The sequence below is a fragment of the Labrus mixtus genome, chromosome 5 (genome assembly GCF_963584025.1).
Source record: "Labrus mixtus chromosome 5, fLabMix1.1, whole genome shotgun sequence".
Lineage (NCBI taxonomy): Eukaryota > Metazoa > Chordata > Actinopteri > Labriformes > Labridae > Labrus > Labrus mixtus.
The window spans coordinates 14,671,358-14,695,470 of NC_083616.1; the positions used below are offsets into that span (position 1 = coordinate 14,671,358).

At 38.8% G+C, this 24,113-nt stretch overlaps 1 protein-coding gene across 1 annotated transcript in view; it reads left to right on the forward strand.

The window, feature by feature from the left end:
• The window catches only part of ssbp2a (single stranded DNA binding protein 2a), a 52,699-nt gene that overhangs the window by 632 nt on the left and 27,954 nt on the right, over positions 1–24,113 (forward strand). Inside the window, exon 2 of the mRNA XM_061037994.1 lies at positions 23,161–23,233. Within this exon, the coding sequence (XP_060893977.1) occupies positions 23,161–23,233 (73 nt within the window). The remainder of the gene's footprint in view (positions 1–23,160; positions 23,234–24,113) is intronic.

Consider the following 24,113-nt stretch of genomic DNA (forward strand, 5'->3'; position numbering starts at 1 on the left):
TTGAAGGTGGTCTATCAACGGAGGAAGCGGCAACAAAGTATGATATGGTGATGACTGTTCACTGGCTTTTCAAAATAGACTGCGTTGCGTTTGAAGTAATGCTCATTATTGAGTCACAGCTACAATAGCCTAGGCTACATGAGATTCGTGACATCAGACAGTCATCTTGTCTACATGCTTGGAGAGACAGTGATTGTTATTTTGGTGAAATCTTTAGTAAATTTGCCCTGGAATTTCTATAAGTCGAAAGCACACAAAATAGGCTACGTGTGTTTTAACGGAAATGCCAAGGTGGTGCTGAATTTGACCCATTGATTGGAATAATTAGGATAGGCCCAATTCAGTTTTTTAGACAAATGTCTAAGTGTAAAAAAATATAGTGGTTTACACAGCTTTACTAAATGAATAATGAAATGTGATAATAATGAAAATGAAAAAAATGTCTTAAAAAATATGCAACCTAAAGCCTATAGATTCAGTATTCCCATAGTTCATATGTGATCCTTTTCACACGTGTATTGTAATGCTTAAACTATGATAATTAATGGGGGGAATACTCGGATGTTTTAAAACAAGAAACTCAGAGGATAGGTCTTGGTTTGTATTAAGTAGCCTACTGTAGATACAAAGGCTATCTGGTTGGCAAGCAGTGCACGCAGATCAGCACATGTTGGGAAGGTGGATCACTTATTGACAGTGATGGGCAATAGTTACAGTTAAAGTACTAGTTACTGTGATCAAAAATATGTAAAAGTAATGATTTGGGAGAATAACTTTAGCACTTTTTTTCCCTTCAATACTCAAATGAATATTAATTTACACCAAATTTCATATAGGCCTACCATTGTTGCCATTTTCAATATGTAGATATTTTACTATATTCTCTGAAGGCAGATTAACAGTTAATATGGTAGTCATGTTGTTAACAATACCTTGCTATCAGTCTGTTGATGTAAATAATAGTAATACTAACCTTTATTTATAGAGCACTTTTTAAAATCAAGTTACAGAGTGCTTTACATGGACAGAAAATAAAAGAAACATAAAAACAGGCAGGTCATAAAATCATTAGCAAAGGCTAACATTAAGAAATAACAAACAATTTAAGTCATATATAAATTAATTTAAAATAACTCTTAATAACATACAATTCCTTAAAATGAAATAATTATATAAAGTAAAATTCAAGTCATATTTGAAATTCAACTTAAATCAGGAAAGGCTCGCTGGTAAAAGTTGTGTAAAGAAGGGACTTAAAAGAGATGACTGACTCAGCTGACCTGATCTTCTCGGTCAGATCTTTCCACAGTTTAGGAGCCCTCACAGAACACACTTTGTCCCCTTTAGCTTTCAGTCTGCTATTTGGAACAAACAAGAAGACCTCTGCCTGAGGAGAGGTCCTGGCTAACAGATCGTTGAGCTGGCGGTGATTTCAAACCAGCCAGCTGTTTGGACGGAGTGTCTCCTTCTTAGTTTGCCGAGATAATGTGAGCTGCACCTGGGAGAGGTGTTTCCTTTCCTACACATAGACTTCAACGTATTACTATATTCGTGTTATTTAACTCGAGCAGGTAAAAATAATGTTGGTAATTCCTAAGACAGAACATTCAGACCTTGATCATCAGCCCGTGTGTGTGTTTACTTCTGTGTGCAACATTCTTTCTTCCAGGGTGCTACTGTACTGAAGTTAGTGTAACTAAATAAACACAACTTAGCAGAATGTATAGCCTGCCTACGATTCTTGACTTCACTCATGCATTGTTAAAAATACAATGTTTTCAGATACTTTTTAAAAAGTAGTTTTAATAGGCTACTTAAGTTTTTTTAAAAGCAAGTACTGCAGTACTTTACCTAGAGTAAACATTTTAGTGAGCATTTTTTATTTTTGTTGGAGTAATATATGAACAGGATATACTTTGACTCAATCGAGTTGTGTGCTTTGTCCACCACTGCTTTTGGGGCTATTAGACCCAGCAAGATGCTTATTGAAGTGATGCACTGTATCTACTTCCATCTGCTTTCAGCTGCTGCTATCTATTTATTGTTTCGTTTAAGTTTACTGATGTTTGGTAACTGTGGCTGTCAAACTGCTTTATACTGTTGCATGTACTGACAGAGGCAAACATGGAAATCTTCTTCCAGACCTAGAGGATACTCTGTGTATTCACATGGAAGAGTTTGTGTGTGTTTATGCATGTAAAGCTCTTCTGTTGGCGATGATTCTTATTCTGTGAAGTGTTTTTCAGAATCCCCTTCACAGTTTGCAGAGAAGAGTGGTTCTCCTTTGACAAGGAGACTTTACTTTGCATTTTTCAGACATGCTGCAAACATGGCATATAAGTAGATGACCTGCTGTGAAGGAAACACTTTTTAAAACTTTTTGTAAAGATATGAAAAACTTGATCTTACTTATGAATGACAATTTTATTTTGGCCATTTATAAAAAAAAATAAATAATAAGAAGAGTAAAAAGTGTGTGAATATTCCAGTTACAGAAACAAAATAACACCACTGCACATGTTTACACTGGTCCATTTCACACAATAAAATTCAAATAATCATTGACCAAAAAAGAAATAGACTGAAGCCCATAGCTTATTTCTGCCTGTCCTTCAAACCTAAAAAAATATCAATTTTACATCTGCTTTACATGTTTAGAAAAAACATAACCCTCTTAGATCATTATGTCCTTCTCTTAATTTAAAAAAATGTTGGGTACCAACAGGAAGACTCAAAGCAAAGCTCAAAGTATTTCTAATATTTTAAATACACAATATCTAAAACTAAAGAATGGACAAGTCCATTCATAGTAACCACCTTTTATTTATTACTTTAACATCTCTTTTCTGGAGATAATTATGGGATCAATATTTGTTTTATATTCCCCAGAACTTAACACAGTATGTCATATATGACATAATGAGTGAGCAATATGTAGGCACTTCTTAATAGGTCCTTTATTTTGTAAAGAATGTCAATAGATTTAGATACTTTTGGTTTGATGTGTTGTATGTGCGTCTTCCAACAAAGTTTACGATCTATGATCACCCCTTAAAAAAACATTTTCATATACTTTATCTTTTTCAACTTTTTATCATCATTTATTGTGATTACCTATTCATCTCAAACCAGTTTTTAACTTTCTCAGTTCTGCTTTTACTATTTTCAGATAATTTCCCATGTCCTCTGCAGAGTAAAATCAATTCATCATCAGCAAATGTAACACATTTCAATAAATTAGAAACTCTAAAAAATAACATTATGAATAACTTAGGACCCAACTCCTTTCCTTGTGCTACACCACAAGTTACTTTTCTAAAGTGAGATTCAGTATCGTGAATTTTTAGATATTATAACCTATTATCTAAATAACTTCCTAACCAGTGTCTTGCTACACATCATATACCATAACATTTAATAGCCAGTTATTTTAATTAAAGATTCATACTTTTTTGACATTTGGTGAGATTTCACATTTACCTGACTTTGTGTGATTAAAATAAAACGTTTAAAAATGAGTATAATCAAATCAGCCAGAAAAAAGAATGTGTTTTGTTTGTTTGTAAATGGACTACAGTGGTGTCACTTCTAGGTGTTCAAGTTTAACCAACCACTTACAATTTGTTGAAAGTACTGGATTTATTCTAAAACAAACATGAGAAACTGTCCTTGTGTGGTGTCCTTGATAGTCTAGCGATCTTTCCTGCTCATATTTTTTAAATTTCTATATTTAAGTGTTGCCAGCACATTTCAGTTGGACATCCACGTTAGTTAATCTGTTTTTAGGTAGGATTGATGTTGTTATATTAGCATTAATGCAAATGCAATAACAATAGAAAGGACATGCTGACAAGAAAACATCAAGCCAAAAATCCGCCAAGGCAGTGTTTCATTTGTCTTTTAACAAGCAGCCCTTTTTATCAGTGGTGTGTATCAGAGAGGCAGAGCGGGCTCAGCATTGCCGAGGCTTCACTTGTTTCTCATTTCTGCAGCACAGCAGGGGATCAGAAATGGAGGACAACAACAGATTGAGGGAACGAAAGGAAGGGAGAGAGCAGGACTGGGGGAATTTGCTGGATCATTAGTTTACAGTGTTTTAGTATTGACCTCAGAACGGACCCCTGTAGACACATGACTCTGACCCATGTAGAGGAGCACTACATGCAACTGACCTCTGTTCACTGTGTGTGTGTGTGTGTGTGTGTGTGTGTGTGTGTGTGTGTGTGTGTGTGTGTGTGTGTGTGTGTGTGTGTGTGTGTGTGTGTGTGTGTGTGTGTGTGTGTGTGTGTGTGTGTGTGTGTGTGTGTGTGTGTGTGTGTGTGTGTGTGTGTGTGTGAGTGATAAGCATCAGAATTGTATAATTTGCCCTTGATAATGCATTTTTCTGAATATACTTTCCGGCCTCATCAGGTTAATATATTGCAGATATAAAAATAATTATCCTGTGGTTTCGTGTATAAAAATGTCACTGCAGGAGATTTTACAAAGTGTAGCACTCTTTTTAAAAACTGAACACTGAATTCTAAAAGGTTTTACAGTATGCACAATCTGAGTAAGATAACAAACAACAAAGGGAAAGTAAGAAAGCTTCAACATGTTTTCTTGAGAAAATCACAAAACACTGTCCACAGTTTTATTGCATTGCCATCTAACGTTTCTTTTTAAACACCCACAGTAACAAATAACAGCTAAGAGTCTGATGCGCTTTGTAATTTTCCATCAAAACTAAAATAATTCGATATATACTACACCACATGAGTGAAGGATTGCCATTGTTTTTCTCATATAGTTTAGCCCAATTTTCATTAAAGAGTTCATCCTTACTACATTAAAGATGTTCTTAGAAATCCATGACTGCACAAAATAGTAGACACACATTTCACTGAAGATGTGGCTTAAGCTGTTATCACTTTTTCATTTCCTTTATTTAATCTGTGTCAAAAACAAAGGATATGCATATAAAGAGATTAGTTAAAGAAAATTATGTTTTTAAAGATCCCTTTATCCAAAACCTTAAAGTAAACAAAAACAGGTTTATTTCAAATAGTATCATGAATTGCAGACAGTTTGATCTGCAACAGTTGTGCGATAATCTCTTCTGAAATGAGTGCATCAGCAAACTATTTCATTAAGCTTGACAGCTCTAGAAAGCGTACATTTCAAACACATTAGTGTGTCAAACAATATCGCTGACCATGCATAGGTGTCAGTCATCTTCTAGTTATTATCACGTTTGTACCTCAGGAGGAGATGGAGTACATTCACTGTTTATATAAATATACAGTGAATGTTTTAAACTGACCATTTAAGGTTTTGAAGAAGCAAGGCACCAACATGTCCTTGTTTATAGTAAAACATGAAGTGTTTAAATATAAAGTCCTGATCCACACATGTTTGAAATATGTCTTCAAATTTCACTTCACATACTGTATGTGCATGTCTGTGTCAGGGTAAGGCCTATTAGAAAGCAGTTTAGTCACTTACATGCCTGTATCGTGAATGCTCTCTCTGGCTCACTCCGGTATCTTTTCTGTATCAGTCTTGCTATACCTGTGTTACGGTCTGCACTTGAGTTTAACTCAGAGTGACAGGACACGACCACTGACTGTGTACTGCAGTTTGTTCAGCAAGCGTAGGTTTCAGTCCCTGGCAGTTAGAGGACACATTCCACATTGTTCTGGGATTGTGGTCTTGAATGAGTTGCATTGCAGCAAATACTACACAGTCCTCTTTTTTCCTGTTCTGTTTCTGAAGAAAAACTTACATGTGCACATGTGCTTGCAGTGGTTTTCACTTCTCACTGTTTCTGTTGATCTCCCAGATAAACAACAAGCACAACCTGTGTATTAATTGCTTTTTCTACTCAAACTCACTAAATTTAGTTTAAAAACATTCTGTAAATGTAGAATTATCTTGAGTCAAACTATCATGCTTGCATCTGCTGCTCAGTCTGTAACTCAGGTGCCAGCCTGAAATCTGGTGCAGACTTAAGCATTTCTGGGGCTGTAAGGATCGTCATTCTGCACACATACATAGTTGAACACACACACACACACACACACACACACACACACACACACAGGGAGAGAGAGAAAGACACACACAGCTACTACTGAACTGAGACACCTCAGAATCCTGCCAGGAGGCTGCCAATGCAGCATTGCGCAGACTGAGGCAAAGCAGTGCATGCTGGGAGTGTTTATCCGACAGAAGCAATTCAGGCTGCCACTCTGGCTCTGACAGAGAGTCGCATTACAGGAAAACTATAATAAAAATAGAGCATTATATCCCTTACAACATACTGTAATTTCACAATGCTTTGCATGGGCTGTGCAGGGAACCTGATTTTGTTGGTGCCAGCTGCCACTTGATGAATGAGAATAATGAGGTTTTTTTTTTTTTGGTTTGTTTATCACTTCTCCGTGTCCTTGCGAAATGACAGAGTGCAGTCATTAGAGGAAAGAGAGAGGCAGATCATTTGTTAAAGCATGGAAAGAAGAATACAGCCAGAGGGTAAACATATGTCGTTGGTCAGCTTGGTGGGCGAAATGAGTGGCTGAGTCTGAAAAATTAGCTACTTACTTGAATGGAGGATTTAACATTAGACACAGGTTCAACAGGAAAGGTAAAGAAAATGGGGAATGGGACTAAATAAAAAAAAAGAGGGAGTTTTTGTGTTCAGGTCAGACGAGGTCTGGAGCTATCCAGCAGGACCTCATGGTCTAATGCTCCATAATGGCTGTGTGTCGGACCTATGCACTCTACAAGCCTCTCGCTCTCTCTGTAGATCACTTACACTGGTAAGTGGCCACACCTGGTTCTGCTGGCTTTAGTCCAAGAACAAAGTAAAAACCCCCAGTGAGAAGCCCCCTTCCCCTGTACATGAGGGCAACATGTTGTGCTTCAGCTTTAAAGCTCTGCCCCTCACTTTGTAGGTAGACAAAGTGAGTGGTAAAAATCCTCTACGCTGCTTTGGAAAGCATACATTGTGTGCGAGTATATAAGCTCATCTGAGCTGTCTGCTTAAGGCACTCTCCCCATATGTTTCATCCCTTAAAAATCAACCTCCATCTGTCTGTCACGCTGCCTGTGTGAACTACAACATCCAGCGATTATCACACAGCTAATAGCCTCTCAGGCTCTCAGGGGATGCTTGTGAACAACACAGAGAACACACACAACTGTCACCGCTCTCAATTGTTGCCTTAACACTGACGGTCAAGTGAAGGATATCGATTTACAACAGCTACCAATGTATTTAATCCTCACTGCGTTTTAGATTAGCATCAATCTGGGATTACAAGCAAACCAGAGATGAAAATAAAGCTTTGATATGTTTTTTTTTTATCCTTTTATGGTGTACAGAGCTGTCTTCAAATGAAATTGATGATGACAGTTTGACAAGGCACTGATAGAAGACACTTTTTAACCTGCTGAACACACAGAGACTTTTAAAAGTCCTCTTTTATCTGCTGGCATCCCTCCTAGTCGCTCTCTTATCCTCGCTGTCAGAGATATAACTTGCCACAGAACTGCTATCAAAGCGGCCTCTTATTGAGCTGTGTGAGGCAAGGAGGTGGTTGTGGTGGAGTTAGGGGGGGCACAGTGTGAAAAAGGGGTGATATGTCAATCAACAGAGAACAACCCACATAGGGTAACCTCACAGGACGCCTTGGGGTCCTTGGGAAAGATCGACATGACGAAAGGTCCTTGCCAGCATCAGATAGTATGAAGGGAAGAGAGAAAGAGAGGGCAATCCATCCTGAAGGTTTTTTATCACTCCCCTCAAAAGATGGAGGGTATGGGTGAGTGAGTTTATCAACCTACACTGGTCTCTTAGGACCCTTTGGGTGTCCCTGGATGCTCATGTTTTAATTAGAAACACATCATCACATCCTATCTATTTCCCTTCACTTCTCTTCTCTTTCGGTAACACTGAGTGTTTCAGGTTAATCTTTTGGATTAAGAGACAGACATTTAGTGAAGTGGAGTATTCAGATCAGCGCACCGTGGATGGGTGTGAGACATTTCTGTTGTGAAAATCCCTTTAACTGTGATATACTGTAAAATTATCCTCTTTTCCCTAATGCTATCAACATAAATTTGTGTCGTACTAATATTTAAACAAAACTATTATATTGCTCAGCAGCCTGATTTAACTTGCACTTCTTTCCATAGTGCCATAGTGTAACTGCGGATACTGCTTTGCCTCCCCTCCCTGCTCAGTGTAGTGGAGGTTGGTTTGAGGCCTCTCTGCTGATATTCCTCCATCATTGATATGCAAGCTGCATCGCACAGGCGCTAGCGCAAGGTTAAGCATGCGTGACGGCCGGGCTTAGGAACTGCTTCAGACTTTCTCTCTCTCTCCTGTCTCTCTCCTGCACGCAAACATACATATTCTCGAACTGTGCCTTCTCTCTGGTTAATACTTCCTCTTCCTCATGTTGGCCTCAATTGTCCCTTGTCTGTTTTGTGAAGTTTAGCCACAGAGTTCTTCACTTTCGTTCTCCTTCAGTGTGTCGTCCTTGTATGACCACATCTGCACAGTCTGTCTCATGATCCCTTTAAAGTCCTTCATGACATTTTTCCCCTTTGAATGCAAGGTTGATAAATTCTCTCGCTTTGGATTAAATCTTTGGCATTGAGTTCTTACCCTTTTAAGGTCCACTAAATGCCATTTATCAACAACATAGTAGCAGGAGGGACTAATGGGTGACACAAGGTGCACAGCAGGGCAACAGCAGCATTGTTCATTCTGTGCTGGAAATCATCGGAACATTTCTACATGTGTTTTTTTTAACTTGTTATTTGTCGGTGTTATTAACAGTTACTTGCTATACATTTTACTGCTAACAGCTACAACCTTGTGTTGCAGCAATATTTATTTCTCTTAATGGTTAGTCGTTTATTTGTATTTCCTCTAGAGCCTCTGTGCAGTCCTTAATAGCCTCACATTATTCCCCGTTCTAGATTGTTCTTATCTGTGTCAGTTTTTTTTTTTTTTTATATCAAATCTTGAGTTTTGTCCCTTAAAACAATAGAGACCTATTAAAGCCTGCAGAAAGGAATTTTAATCCCGTAAGATTAGAGCATTGCCTTTCCACCAGTCGTCTCCTTCAGTCCTCAGATTTTGTTGGAGTGGCTGCTGACTGTGGAATATTGCATTGTGTGAGCTGAACAATGACGGTGCATTGCTGGACGGCGAATAGAGCATGCAGGAATTGAAGGAGGCATTTCAGGTCCTGTATATAATTCACCGTAGTGGTTAGAGGATGGCAAAATGCTTCAACCCCATGTGACAAGTAAAAGTGACATGAAGAAGAAGAGAGGTGTATTTCAGAGGGAAGACTGTCAAAAGTAAAACAAGAAAAAGATGAGCCAAACATGGAGGTGTCAAGCATGAATAAGTACATTTGACTGTTCAATTAAAACCGGCATAAAATACTGAGAGAAAGTTTTATTGTGGAGGAATTCTGTTCTTTATTCCTGTCTTTTATGCATCATCAACTGATATGTCTCCTGCTTTTTATCTGAGACATGCAGCTAAAATATCATGGAACTCAGCCGATATAGCCTCAGAGCACATATTTAATATTTAAATATGAGTCATCTTGAAATAAACACACAATTCAATTAAATTTTATTTGTATAGCACATTTCATTAAAACATAAACTCAAAGTGCTTTACAGAAGAGAAAATTAAACAAACTCATTAATAAATGAACCAATAGATTCAAAAAGCACATTTTACATGCACCATCCCATACAACACATACTCTACACACATACACCTGTTCCTACTGGAATGCACGCAGGGACCACACTGCAACCATACATACGTACACACACATGCATACAAAAAAAAACTAGCAGCCAAAGGCACGAGAGAAATTGTTCTAGCACCGCTCTTAAAATAACTTCAAGTTTCTACAGACCTCGGGTCAGCAGGTTGTTTGTTCCACATATTGGCACCATGGTGGCTAAATCCATCCTTCACCAGATTTAGTTTTGACTTAAAGGTCCCATATTATGCTTTTTCTAGTTTTATATGCTCTTTAGTGTGTTTTCCATGTGTCCTGTGCATGTTTAGTCACATCTATGTGCAAAAATTCAAAGTCCGCGGAAACGCGGCTTCTCCTACGTCCTCCTGTTAGCTGTAGCATTAGCTGCATGTAACGCTCGGTTCTAGCCCCCCTCGATAAAAATTTGTCAGTGCGACGTCATTGTCAGTGTGAGATCACTGATCTCAGCCCATTGGCTCGTTGTGGCAAGCCCTGCAGCTCATGTTGAATTTTCCGAGAAGCGTGCTGAGCAACTGACCAATAACGACAGAGCGGATTGGCAGACCAATCAGAGCAGACTTGGCCCACGTGGGGTCTAACAGTGTGGGCTCAACAGAGTGCAGCCGACGGACTCAGAGCGTAGAGGGAGCAAGGAGGAGCAGTACATGAAAACAGACACTTTTTTCTGACTTTATCTATTGTGAACGAACAAAAGTAGGAACATAGATTAAATATACAAACCCCAAAAAGGGCATAATATGGGATCTTTAAGTTAAATTCAGCAGACCTATACCTGCTGATCTGAGGGATCTGATTGGGCTGTGTTCAGTGAGCATGTCAGAAAGATATTCAGAGTCCATTGAAGTAATATTTTATCAGTTGGAGTTTGTTTATTGATTTTTCAGGAAGAGCCAAACGAGTCAAGCAGAGAAGTTCAACGTGGGAAATTAACGTGTGTTTTTTTTAGCTAGCTTGCTAGTGATAAAATGACCAGTTGGTTTAACTGACACAAGCCAGAAAATGTGGCTGCCCATTGTTTCTGCAACTAATAAAACAAGTCAGTGGTATCTAGTTAACAGCAGCAACTGAGCGAGAATGAGGCTAAGCAAATAGTTAGTAACTTCTTGTCTTGTATTTCAATAGAGCTCATACTCACATTCACATGTCAGTAACAAGAATTCAACAGACGAACAGGTCGCCAAATGAGAAGCCAGAGCTAGCAATCTAGAATTTCAACAGCTGGAATGTATTTTAGATACATAAAATGAATGGACCTTACAGGTGACCTCACCATATAACAGTCCATACAGTAGACCATTAGAATGATTCAGCATTCAACAGCCTGATAGCTGAGGGGATAAAACACTTGGAGTACTGTTGGTTCTCCTTCGAGGGGCAAGATGGCTCCGTCCAGAGGGCATTAAAGAAAAGACAGATGAGAGAACGTGTTCGGGTTGATTTATGATCCCTTTGGCTAATGCCGTGTTCCTGAACTTTTCAGCCCGCGACCCCCAAAATAAGGTGCTAGAGACTGGGGATCCCTACTGTCCATGCGGTGGTTAAAACATTAAACGTTGCACACAGCATTACACCGTCAAATTAGTTTAGTATTTTTATTGTTAGAAACGTGAGAAGCCTAACACACATAATCAACTTTTTAAAATATTTTCACAGTATTGGGTAAAATACGCAATTTGAAGACATTTTTCATTTTTACATGTTTTTGGAAGGTATCTCGCGACCCCCCTATCTGTGTCTTGTGACCCCCCCAGGGGGTCCCGGCCCCCACTTTGGGAACCACTGGCCTAATGCATCGACACTTCTAAAACTCTGATTGTCTTGAATATTTCAATGTTAACCTCTTTGTTGTTTAGAAATGTTGATTCAATTCTAAAGTTTGAGTTCTACAATTTGATAATCTGTTGTTTTCAATCAAAATCAAATAGTCAATCAAAAGAACAAACTGCAAATATTTTCAGATGAATGATTATCAATGGGCACTTTTCAGTTATTTCTGACAGTTTACATACAGAGAAATGTTTCTCTAGTTGTGGCTGCTTCTGTTTTTGTTTTGCTTTTTACTTCGATTTCTTTTCCAAAACAATATCTAATCTGTTTAACTTCCTTTTTACTCGGAAACACTGAAAAAATTGTCATTATATAGAACAGTTATTCCCCGGGTAATCACAAAGTGTTGCCATCAAACTTGTAAACAGCAGTTTAATATTCTGGACTTAATGGCTGTGTTGCATTTAAGATGAACTGTAATAGCTTGTAGAGAAAGTTGAACATGAAAACGCTCCTAAAAATCATTGGTGTTCTTTCAGCTGTGAAATTAAACAAACTCCCTATGAGAGGTGACTCAATCTAAACAAATCAAAGCCAATGAAATGGAACTCAAATTAAGAAAGTGATGGATTTGCCTCCGCTTTTATTTGATTGATTCACCTTACATGTTCTCAAAATAAATGTCATTTATGTTAAAGTGACTCCAACATTTGTGTATATGAGAGCTTTTTATATAAAGGATATGACTGGATTCTTGCTTATTTAATATGTTGGTAAACATTGAGCATAGCCATCACGCTCTCTCGGCTTCTCTCTCTGTTTCTTCCTCGCTCTGATAAACTGGCATTTCCTGTTATCTCAGCCCTGGGCATTGTTGTCTGCTCTGTGAGACAGTCGAGTCTCTGCACTGCTGACAGAACAAGAACTGTTTCACTTTGTCTGATTGTGTCTGTGTTAGGTTTCCTTTTTATTGTATTGTCTGTTCAAGTCTTAATTGCAGCTGAACTCATTAGTTTTTTTTTGTTTTCATTGTTTTTTTGTGAAGATGAGAGTGAAGGAGTGCATCCTGCCAGAGGGCCAGAGTATAGTCTGGAACAAACCACCCACTGAAACCACAGACGCAGTCAAACACAAGGCAAAGTGATGAATGAATTAATCTTAAACATTAATCTGGGTTAATGCTTTAGTTTTATTTGCCATTGAGGTGACATGAAGCAGGAATATAAACAAGAAGGAACAGAAAAAAGAACATTTGTTTTAATGAATCTTGTCCCATAAAACTTAATGCATTGATTAGGAATAAAAGGTTGGAAACAATTAGGTTTTATAACAACTATTGAAGTCTTTTCATTTTTTCTTATTCCTTAGAGTTCCAGGATCTAATGTCTAAGTAAATGTAAATATTTTGAGGATTCTGCTATGTCTGTTGGACAAAATAAGGAACATGATGATATTGCTCCAGGCAGGTTTCACTTTCACAAATTATTTTAGTTTCCTTGGAATAGACAAATAATCATATTAATCAATATCCAAGTTAGTCGCATTCAAAACTTGTAAAAACCTAGGTAAGTTTTCTCATAATAATGATTTCCTGACATCTAGATACAGGGCTGGGTTAGGGGTTACAGTGTTTATTAAAAATATCAAAGATTTTGGTTAAAATAAAAGTCTGTTAAGTCTTCATAATTTGCCAATCGGGTTAAAACAATGGTGAATGAAAACATGGCTCTAGAAATATAATCCTTTGCATTTGAAGTTCTCTTTAACTTTTGAGTTGCCAGTAAATAATTACAGACTATGACCCTTAAAATAACTGATATCAGAAGAGAAAGACAAATACTTAAAAAAAACCCATCATAATGGACACAGTTGATAACGCTATTGTAGTGAGCTCCAAAGATATTTTATGCATTATCAGTGGATGTGTTTCACACCTCCATTGAATTCCTTTAGTTAGCTCTCCGTTGGGTCTGTCTACTATTATTCAGTCAATGATAACAGAGTTTGGGTGTGATCTTTTGAAGACAGTCTGTTCTGTCTGAAAAACACAGGGTGGATGTTTGCAACTTCAGTTGGAACTGTGGTCGGAGTATCTTGCTAAGTTGGCTGTTATCAGTCTCTCCCCTGCTCACACTATACCCTGCGTTATACAAACATTTTTCTTGTTTACATAATTGTCTCTTCTTAAAAATTATCAAAAGAGTCATTAAAAATCATTGATGTTTATTCCACCATTCTAGGACAAGGTTTTTTATTGTACTTGATTGACTGATTCATTGATCAAAAAAAATCATGAACACAATTTTTTTCTTCTGGATATTTGTCCTTAACAAACTTGTATTATAGAGGAAAACCTAAAACTAAACCCAAATACTTAAAGGAATAAAATGTAAGCATTGTTTTTCCTTTGCGTGTCTAATTCAAACATTCAACATTGTATTTTTATAAGTTTTACCTTTCACGTGGCTGATATAGAGACTTTATCTTCACTATGCATCGGACTGTCCCGAGGATAGGGTGGAGGAGGAGAGGATTCTGGGATCTCTAGTTAATGAAAGGTAAACACAGGGTCTACACTGAGGTGAGCCAAAGAACACAGGGGTCTTCCTCTCTGTCAGGATATGAGCATCATTTTCTTGACTTATACTACTACGCAAGAACATTTCACCTTTCTTCTGGCAAATTCCTCTCTTTGTATGAGGAACATTCTTCCTGAGAGTTACTCAGCTGTTTATAGCGACACGTGGTTTTGCTTTTTCATTATGTGTAATATAAAAAATGGATGCAGGAAATAGAGTATGCCACTGCAAGCTCTCACACAGTTCTGTTGTCAGCCAGCTCTGTTTCCAGCCAGCGCATGCTACACCAATCTTTGCCAAGCTGGTGTTGGAGCATTCAGGCCTGTCATCCAGCCAGAGCTCCACTGAGGGCTTTGCTACGTGTTGTGGAAGTGAGAGGGATAAAGGCTACAACAAACATTTGCTCAGTAAAGCAGCGTGAGAGACCTACTCAGTGGAGACAAAGCAGAGAACATAAGCAGATATAACAAAGTTGATCTAAAAACGAGCGTCTCTCCTGTGTTTCCATTGCAGGATTATGACACGTGTTTTGTTGATCTTCAAAGCTGGAGTGAACTTTTAAGTAAGCACCAAACCTGTGACTGAAGTCTAAACAGCAGCCGGGCGGCGTTAGAAAGAATACACTTTGTATGGACATCTCAGTACAAGTGCTCTCCTTTAGCAGGAGCCATTAGAGAGACCCCAGAGGATGCTGTGGAAGGGTAATGGAGAATATAGATTTAACTTGTGACCATCAGCAAAAATACCAATTAGAAATGCATCAGCGAGCAGCCGGCGATAGAGCTGCCAGTTGGGGATAAATGAAGTCATGTACTGTATTTGACTGAGATATCGCTGAAGTGAAAGGAGTCTAATAGAAGTCTTTGTAAAGTGTTGTCACTTAAATAATCATGTCAGTGCAGATAGTGGTTTTCTTCAACTTCATTTTGTAAACTGTAAACATTTCAGTTCTACTTGCAAAAAAATCTAGTGTCAAAGTGTTGTGTGATCAAAAACCCTCGATAAAAGTGTGTGACAGAAACAGGGATGTTCATAATACTTTTCTTTTTTCCTCACTTTACCTCATTGGCTGCAGCATCACTCCTATCCTTCTCAGTCATGACCTCCCCTCACTGTGCTTCTTTGCTCCTTTCATTAATCATTTACTCTTTATTCTTCCCTTCTGTTCTTATCTTCACCTCCTTTTTTGCTCTTTCTCTTCCTCGCTACCTTCTGGCCGTCTTGTTGATACTAATCCTTATCTCTTTATCTTCCTCTCCATTGCTACATCTTTATCTCTGTGCAGAATGGTACATTACCCACTTTTGCCCTTTCCTTGGTACTGTCATTGCCTTCATAGAGCATACTCTCACTCTTATTTATTTACAGAATGCATTCACGGTTGTGTGTGTGTGTGTGTGGGTGGGTGTGTGTGTGTGTGTGTGTGTGTGTGTGTGTGTGTGTGTGTGTTGTGTGCTTGCAGAAAAATCAAAGAGTCTACTGTATGGCCCTAACTCCACTTAAGTTAATCCACTCACAACTAGCTACTACTGCACAAATTCATTAAGCCTCAGTGGCCTGTAATGAAAATGCATCAGGGATTATTCTGCTGGAACCTGATTTTCCACATAAAGTGATTTGACCATGATCCTGTCGCCATTCACAGACAAGGTGTGTGCATAACAAGTCCTGATTTGAAGATGCTCTTCAATCTATGAAGGCCCCATTATACCAAAGGCTGTTTGGTATGATGTTGTTATTTCCCCTGTTGTTTTCCTGAAGGCCTGCGTACAATATGAATTATTCAGCATTGTAATGGGTCTATATTTGTCGTTATTTATCTTGCCTCACTGCCCCCTGCCACCCCTCATTGCTGCCCTACCACAAGCTCTCCCAGCTTTTACATGTCTGTCTGTCTAGAGAGCATATCCCACTTTAACCATGGAGGATGCTCCATTTTAATGAATGAAGTGACGTCATTTAGTAAGGCTCTTAATGGCACATAAAGCCTCTGCTGCCCAGCTTGATTAATCAGAGAAAGTGTTGGGCTGTCACACACAGGGTCGTCCTCAGCAGAGGCCGCAGCTCTTTTTATGACAGGGTCCCTCTCTATTCTCGCCAGAGTTATCTGAGCCCAGAGCTGCCAACGCGTTCTTCATCCACAGGTGGTGCCTCTTCTATGGTGGGCGTTTGGAGGCTTGATTTCAGAGCGAGAGGCTGCCTGGCCTCACTGTAGACATAATGTGTTAATCCCACCTCTGAGTCAAAGACAGGGGTCTTTGATTTGTGTATCTCCTGTGGGACGAGAGATCAGGACAGTCAGTGGGCAAGGATGCAAACAAAGTGGAGTAAACACAGGTCAGAGACAGGTGCACTGTCTGATGAGAGCCAGACTGCTAGTTAAACAACCTTAAACTGATAAAAATATATTTCTGATATTTAAAAAGAAAAGCGATCGGTGCACTTCCACTGTCGTATGCACGTGACTGTCATAATCTCTTTTCACGTTATAAAACGTATAAAATATTTTCCGCTCTTTTGTTGATATGGTGATTCTGTCCAACTTCATGTAGCATTCATACAAAGGCAAATATCCTTGTTTAAATGTCATACAGCAGGCTGTTGTTTCATCTGCCACTCCTGCGTTGTACTTTTTAATGTCATGCCTTGCCTTGCCTCAAGAGACCCCCCGACCCCCCCTCCTGCCCGACCGGGATAGTCTCCTGCTGTGCCGTGCATGTGTGAACAACCAGATCAGGAGGATTTCAGGGGCAGTCCTGAAATCCTCTCATTTTCAGCAGTGCATATGAGAAAATGACTATTCTGTAGCCGTCACTGTCCATATTGCATCAGTCTGATGCAGCAAAATTATGTAACATGGCAACAAAACAAAAAACATCTCAAAACAAGTAGAGCATATTCCAAACAACCTGCAAGCACATATATATCTTCAAATATACTAACAGACTGGGATATCTGATATCTGAACAACATGAAATACTCACACAGAGTAATGTTCGATCAAAGCTTTTATTCACTGGAGATAACGCAGGTTTAATCGACTTTAAGGCGTTACTGCTATGTTGTCTTTACTAAATATATATAGGAGTAGCCTGATTTTTCCGTATTCCTTTTATTGTTATGAAAGTATCCAATTTTCTAGAAAGCAAAGCGCCTCAAAGAAATGATAGCTCTCAGAAGACACTACACAGTTTTTCTTTAACCAGAATTATTCTTTGCTTTGAACACACAGAAGAGATTTAAAACAGCAATTTAGTCTTTTATAGCCGGTAAGCATATCCAGGAGATAATTACAGTATTTCCACTTCCTGGCTCTGACTCAGTTCAATCTGGGATTATTTTCCCATTGTTATTACCTTTGTTACAGAACCCACTGAAGCTAAATTATTAAAATACAATGAATTTCAGTGCATATAAGGAGTTGGTGGAGGGTCCTGAGGCTTTACCACTCTGCTCTAAAGTATAGTGTGTCCATGTCATTTTCTTATGTTCAGCACAGTGTACAGTATAATTCCTTCTTCTCTTACAGACACATAGGAATCAGGTCTAGTCAAGCTGGTTTCCAAACCGAGTTTTTGTGTTAATTTGCAGAAGGAGGTCACAGCAGGGTGCTTGGCTCACTGAGACAACGCTCTGTGATAATCCTCAACATTAGAATATAAAAGTTTACAAATCTCACAGGTATCCCTGGCACCTCTTTTCTCTAATCCCCCTTCTTCACTTTCTCCTCTTAACGGGACCCTTTCATCTCTCTGCCACACTCCTGTCCCCCATCTCCCTTTTCATTTCCCCCAAAGGGGTTACAGAGGGAGTAGGCCTCTCTCTCGTGATGTTTGTTCTTTTTTTCCCTTAATTGTCTATCCAGTTATCTATGTTTACCCAGAAGAAAAATAAAATCTTATTTTAAATAAACTATACCTTTCATCCATCCATCCATCCATTATCTATACCGCTTTTCCTGTCTGGGGTTGTGGGGGGCTGGAGCTGATCCCAGCTGTCATTGGGGCGAGAGGCGGGATACACCCTGGATTGTTCGCCAGTCATTTACAGGGCTGACATATAGACAACCAGCCACACTCACACTCACACCTATTTACCTGAACGTTAACTTGTTTTAACTCATGCAGATTTATGCCATCTGAGACCAAGAATCTACATTGCTGCATTGATATAAATGCAAAACCATTGCAAATCATGTGTTGCTTTTTCCCTCTTATTCTCACTGTTGTTTTCTTTTTCAAGAACTTAGGAAGTAATTAAACTTAAGTTCACTTCAATATTAATAGAATTTTACAATATTACCCACTCTTGAGTAAATGTTGTTTAAAAAGTTTGACCTTCAGTCAACTGAGGTCATATTGACAGGTTTAATATGTTGCATTCAGATGGATCACAATCATCAGTGTAACACATGTTGTTATCATTCATATAAGAATCAGTTTGAGTTTTCTCATCTTTAGTGGGGAAAAAGTCCCCAAATCCAGATAATCACGAAGCAAGAACCGTTAGACAACTACCTGGTGAAGTGAGTCAAGTATTAAGCAGAAGTTAACAAAACAGAGCTTAAAGAAGTTTAATTCACAAGGTGGAAATCAGAGCAGGAAGAAAATACAAATTAATATTTGCTGAAAAGCTCACAATATCAACTATTGAAGGTGACAGTGTTGTTTATAGCTCATCAAGCAACCACCAACAGTTTAAAGAAGTCCACTTGTTTACTGTATGCAGTCGGTCTTTATGACATACCATGTATGAAAATAAACAAACATTTTCATACCTTCAAAATATCTTCATAACTATTTTAGGTTGTATTAATCACTTCCTTTGAGTAAAGATGAGTTTCCGGCATTCCCAACACCTAACACTAGAATTACATTTGGGCAAATTTTAAATATCTGCTCACAGGAGGTGAGATGCTACAGTCTCTATTTTTGTTGTTGTTGCTGTCAGATGATATAATGTACTTTTTTTTTTTAATATTCAGGTTCTACTTTAACAGAAACAAGTTGGAGCTTACAACAAAAAATGAGGCTTACACAAGGATGGTAATGCTTAAGGACATGATACATCTAATATACTGTAGGAGCAAGGTATCTCTGATTTTTAATGACTGTTTTTGCATCATTGTTTGAGGTGGTGTTTTTACAGGCAGGATTTTGTCTAGAAAGTTTTAATATTTAATTTGATTTTCTTACTAAAATATGTGTCAGTATGCTATGTCAGAACAGTAGCAAGTCATGTAAATATGTCAATTAACATGCTGATTCAAATCAGAAGAATAATCACTTTGCCTTTTCATTTATAACAAGGGTGAAATTATCTGAAGCTAATCTTTAAAATGCAAATCCAATCACTGAAGTCTTTTGTCTGTTGTGATTTGAACCTCTGCCAGACTTTGATCGCCATGGCAGTAAATTGATTAGCAGTGATCTACTGGTCCTTCCTAAATGCTGATGTTGGAAAAAACAGTTCATGTCATTGCCTAAAGCAGCTGAGGCTGTGGTTGAGCTGCAAGCTGTTCTCATCCCCCTGTTCTCCTCTCAGTAACAAAGCAACATAGAAGCACTGTTTCTGCCTGCTGACTTCATTAAGCTAAGCTGACTGTTGGAGCTCGGCAGCGGTCTGGGCGTGTGCAGATTTACAGGAGCAGCCAGGAAGGGGGTCTCTTGCAAATATGAATTTAATTAAAAGTGACTCACAGCAGACAAGCACTTGAATTTGAAGGAGAGTGGGGTCAGGTGTATATCTTAGAGTTCCCCATTTTGCCCACTTCTCTCTTCATACACATTCACACATCAACACGCACAGAGACACTTTTGTAAACCCACACACGGTTCACCAATGTATAAAAGGAGGCAAAGTGGGAGACACCTGATCCCTCCAATCATCCTGGTTGCAGTGATTCATGTAAAGTGGTTCTTATTTACAACACAAATTGCCACTTTAAACTGAAAGGAAATAAAAAATGTCCTCAATTTTCTGAAGTTTGTCTGACAGCAGGGACGAACACAAAAAAGTACCAATATGGAGTCATGAACCATGCATTAGCTACCTCAGTTTGAGCACTTTTACCTCAAATCCCAACACAGATGATTTAAAGTGACAGTTTATATAATGAAAAGCGAGCCTTTGTAATGTGTTCACTTTATTTTGTGAAATTTAGAAGGTTCTTAACCTTGAACAGCCCCCGTCCTCTAATCCTCAAACCTTATCTCCACTCTGTATTCTGACTCACTTGAGTTCTAAGTTTGATGCTGCTTTTTTTTTTGTAGCGTAGAGCTCAGCTGAACAAGGAGTTTTTGAACAATGAGGGAGCAGCTCGAGGGGGTTTGTGTGTTTTCAAAGCCTATCACTCTTCTTCTATGAGGACATTAGTAGTTCTAAGTTAAAGTTCAGTAGATATTAAATGCTAACAAAGTGTCTTCTTCTGCTGTTTTGCTGCCTGCTTATCAGCCCTGTTTCAACCCTGCCATTTGTTGGCGCATGTTAAACAAATAAGACATTTGAGAGGAGTGGTTTGAGTTTGATTTATGTGTGTATTTCTGCAGGTGTCTGTGCTTTTAAAAAATGTGTTGGACCTTCTTGTTTTTTCCTTTTTTCTTTGATCTTTACTCCAAAACTTGAGCCCGCTTACCTGTATTGCCCTCTTGTTTTTGTGTTTTTCATCAGATCACTTTTCTTGCCACTACCGCTCTCATTCTTCAACTTTTCCTGCATTTCTTTACTTTACCCGTCCTCAATGTCAGGGACAAAGGTCACATCTTACAGCTCCTTTGAAATCAATCCTCAAACCTTTTCAGAAGCTACTAAGTGAGGCTGTTTTTGTGAAATAAAAGTTAGCTGATCGGATTCGGGCCAGTGCATGCCAAGCTTTTAGTTCTTAATTTACACAATGAATTCATTCATGCAGTCCATTAAGCGTGTGATGGTTGTTGTGAATGTTTTCACTGCAGATACATGATATCTAATAACACTGATGCTGATGTGGGGGTTCCCAGATTGACACAGAGGCGACGCAGACTGAAATAGTTTGTTCCTAGATATGTTCAGGGTTATACAGTGCCTAAAAAATGTATGCATCTTTTATTCATGCTCAGTTGTCGAGGTGTCAAGAGTTTTGTCAAGCCTCTCACTGTTCTGTTAACCTTGTCCCTGTGAAACGTTTTATCTCTATCGCTTTAGTTAAACATTAGAGCCAGGCCACAGGGGGGGACAGAGAGAGGATAGAGAGGAAGAGAAGACATTTCTGCTGCCTCTCTAAGTTCTTTCATCATTAAACAAACATGGCCTCTTACCAAAAAGAGTACAAGAAGAAGCAAAGCCATCAAGACAGAAAATGCAGACAGAGAGAGATGGGCAGGTGGAGAAGAAGGGGATGTAGAGGATAAAAGTGATGAAGAATTGAGCTGGAAATGAAGGAGAGTAGGAGAGAGAAAAAGAGAGCCTATGTGCAGACCAGAAAGCTGAGTGGTCCATCATGTTCAGACAGGCAGACAGTGCTGTCTGGAGAGTTTATTTTTACCTTAATATAGGAGTCTGGATCAGCAACAGCTGGCTAGTAGCACCTTTCAGCAGGGGTTCTAGGACAGCTGTTGTTCTAGTGTGACCATCCTTCATATCTGGCTGCACACAATCATACACATGTACAAACAAACATGTGCAACAAGCTCTGAGGCACAGCTTATGCTGTTGCATGTTTCCATGTTTTATGACTAGCTGACTTGATTTGTGTGCTCCTTAGTTGATAGACTGACAATAAATATACATTGATTTTGGAAATCAAGTTTATAATTTTTTTATATTTGAGATGACTGTTTTACCGCTCCCTTATTATTATTTCTAGTTTCCAAGTCCAAAATGAAAGCCCTCTTTAGATATATTTCAACAACAAATAAATCAAAAATGAGCTTTGTTAACGTATAGGTGCTGATTTATCTCCTCACACAACTTCTAAAGAGCTTGTGTTTTTTACAATTGCTAGATAGATATCGGCAGACCCAAAGTAATATGAAACGCTAAAATAATTAGCTTGTGTAGCAATTTTGGAACAACACTTAGCCAACCCTAACCTGGTTAATATTGATTTAGGGGAAATGCTATAGGATCAAGCCCAAACGACAAACCCATCTCATCTCTCAGTGACTTCCAGTGATACACCGGACTGTTCAAATCTAGAGGGTGCCTTCAGGACTCAGTGTGCTCTGCCAGTGATCCTGTGTGAATCAATGTTTACCTTGTATTTGTAGAATAAGTAAATCATCACCCCCCACCCCTACCTACACACACTCTAAGTTGCCATAGTACAGACACACTGGGAAGAGAATTGATTAACAAATGAAGCCTGTAATTAATTCCTTCTGTGATCAAAGCCATTGGAGGAAGTCTGTGGAGAGCCTGAGGCTTGAGGTGGAGGTGTTTTAGAGTGCAGTGCAACTAAGCCCACTCTTATTGTCACCTTCTGTTTGTTCTTTAAACGGGTGGGTTTTATATTAAGCATAACTTTGGGCCGATTACAAATGTCTTAATGTTTTAATGAGAGGTTGCCCAGCTTGTTTGGCATTCGTAAGATATAGTGCTCATAGCTTGTGTTTTTATTTAAGTTTCTAAGGAGATTTGTGAGGCATTACGCCCTCACATGTCTCCTGCACTTTCAGTGATTTGAGACCATCCTGATAGAAACTCCATTTAGTATGTGTTTATCATAAATATTGAGCATAAGTACAGTAGTCTAAGTTCCCAAACAATTTGTTTCCTAACCCGGAATCTCACAATAGTTTCAACAAGAATCTTTCGGGAATTGAAAATGCCTTGTGTCTGCTTGGATGTTATAAAATCCTATAGCTGTTTTTCAATCTCAGCTTCCTCTTTCTCATTTTGCACGTGTCCCCAATAATTGCCTGTTTTCCTAACCTTTTTTTTTTTTTTACTCACCCAACATCTGTTGTTAAATGTTTGATGTTAATGAACAATATGACCTAATTCCTTCCTCTGTGTTCTTTGATTTTTGGCAGGTTAGCTCTGTATGTGTACGAGTACCTGCTGCATGTAGGAGCACAGAAGTCAGCACAGACCTTCCTCTCAGAGGTAAATCACTAAGAAGCTGTTTGTGTGTTTGTGTGAGATTACAGCCCATGTACTTTATGTGTCTGCTCTGAAGGTTACTCTGCCCCTCATACGTGTCCGGTAAGTGTGGATGCTAATTAAATTACCTCAGCCATACAGTGCTGAGCCAATAAAATGGTAGTAACAGACAGCTTTTTAAAATTAGCATCTGGTGGGGCTAAAGCCGGAGCACAAAGACAGTTATGATGTTCAGCTTAGAGCTGACGTTTTTTGCTGACATCATTCTGTGATCCGCTCAGCAGCTCTATCTCAGTCCATCTCTTTCAATCTCATTATATTTCTTTCTGAGCCCGCTCTTTTCTCGTAGTGATGCTTCCACTCCCTTTTTTTTTTTTTTAGCTTTCCCTCAACTACTCTTCCTCAGCAGCAAGCTAGTCTTCTCTTCTTTTCTGCAAAGGTAAAAAGGTGATGGGGTGAAAATGAGGTCACTTGATTCTGGTGCTTCGTCGTAAATGACGGTAAATTACTATGTAGAAGACAGTGGCTGGAGGCATTTTGTACATGGGCAAGAGGAAGAGGAGAACAAAGAGAGGGGAGTGGAAAAGGTTACATCATCAGCTGGCACCAATTCTCATCACTCTGACTGAGTGTGTGTTCGTTCACATACTGCGCACACACACACACGTCCCTGCCTCTCTGACACCCTTTCCTATCTGCCATATCACTTGCTCTCTCTTCTGCAGATGTGGAAGATGAAAAGGATAGGCGGTGCCATTTTCAAGTGTGGGAACACATTAGCTCATATGAGTGCAACAAGTATAAACATAGCCACTTGTATTTAATACACATGGGTAAATATTTGCCATAATGTTGATCTTGAAAACATGGCTTAAAAGGTCTG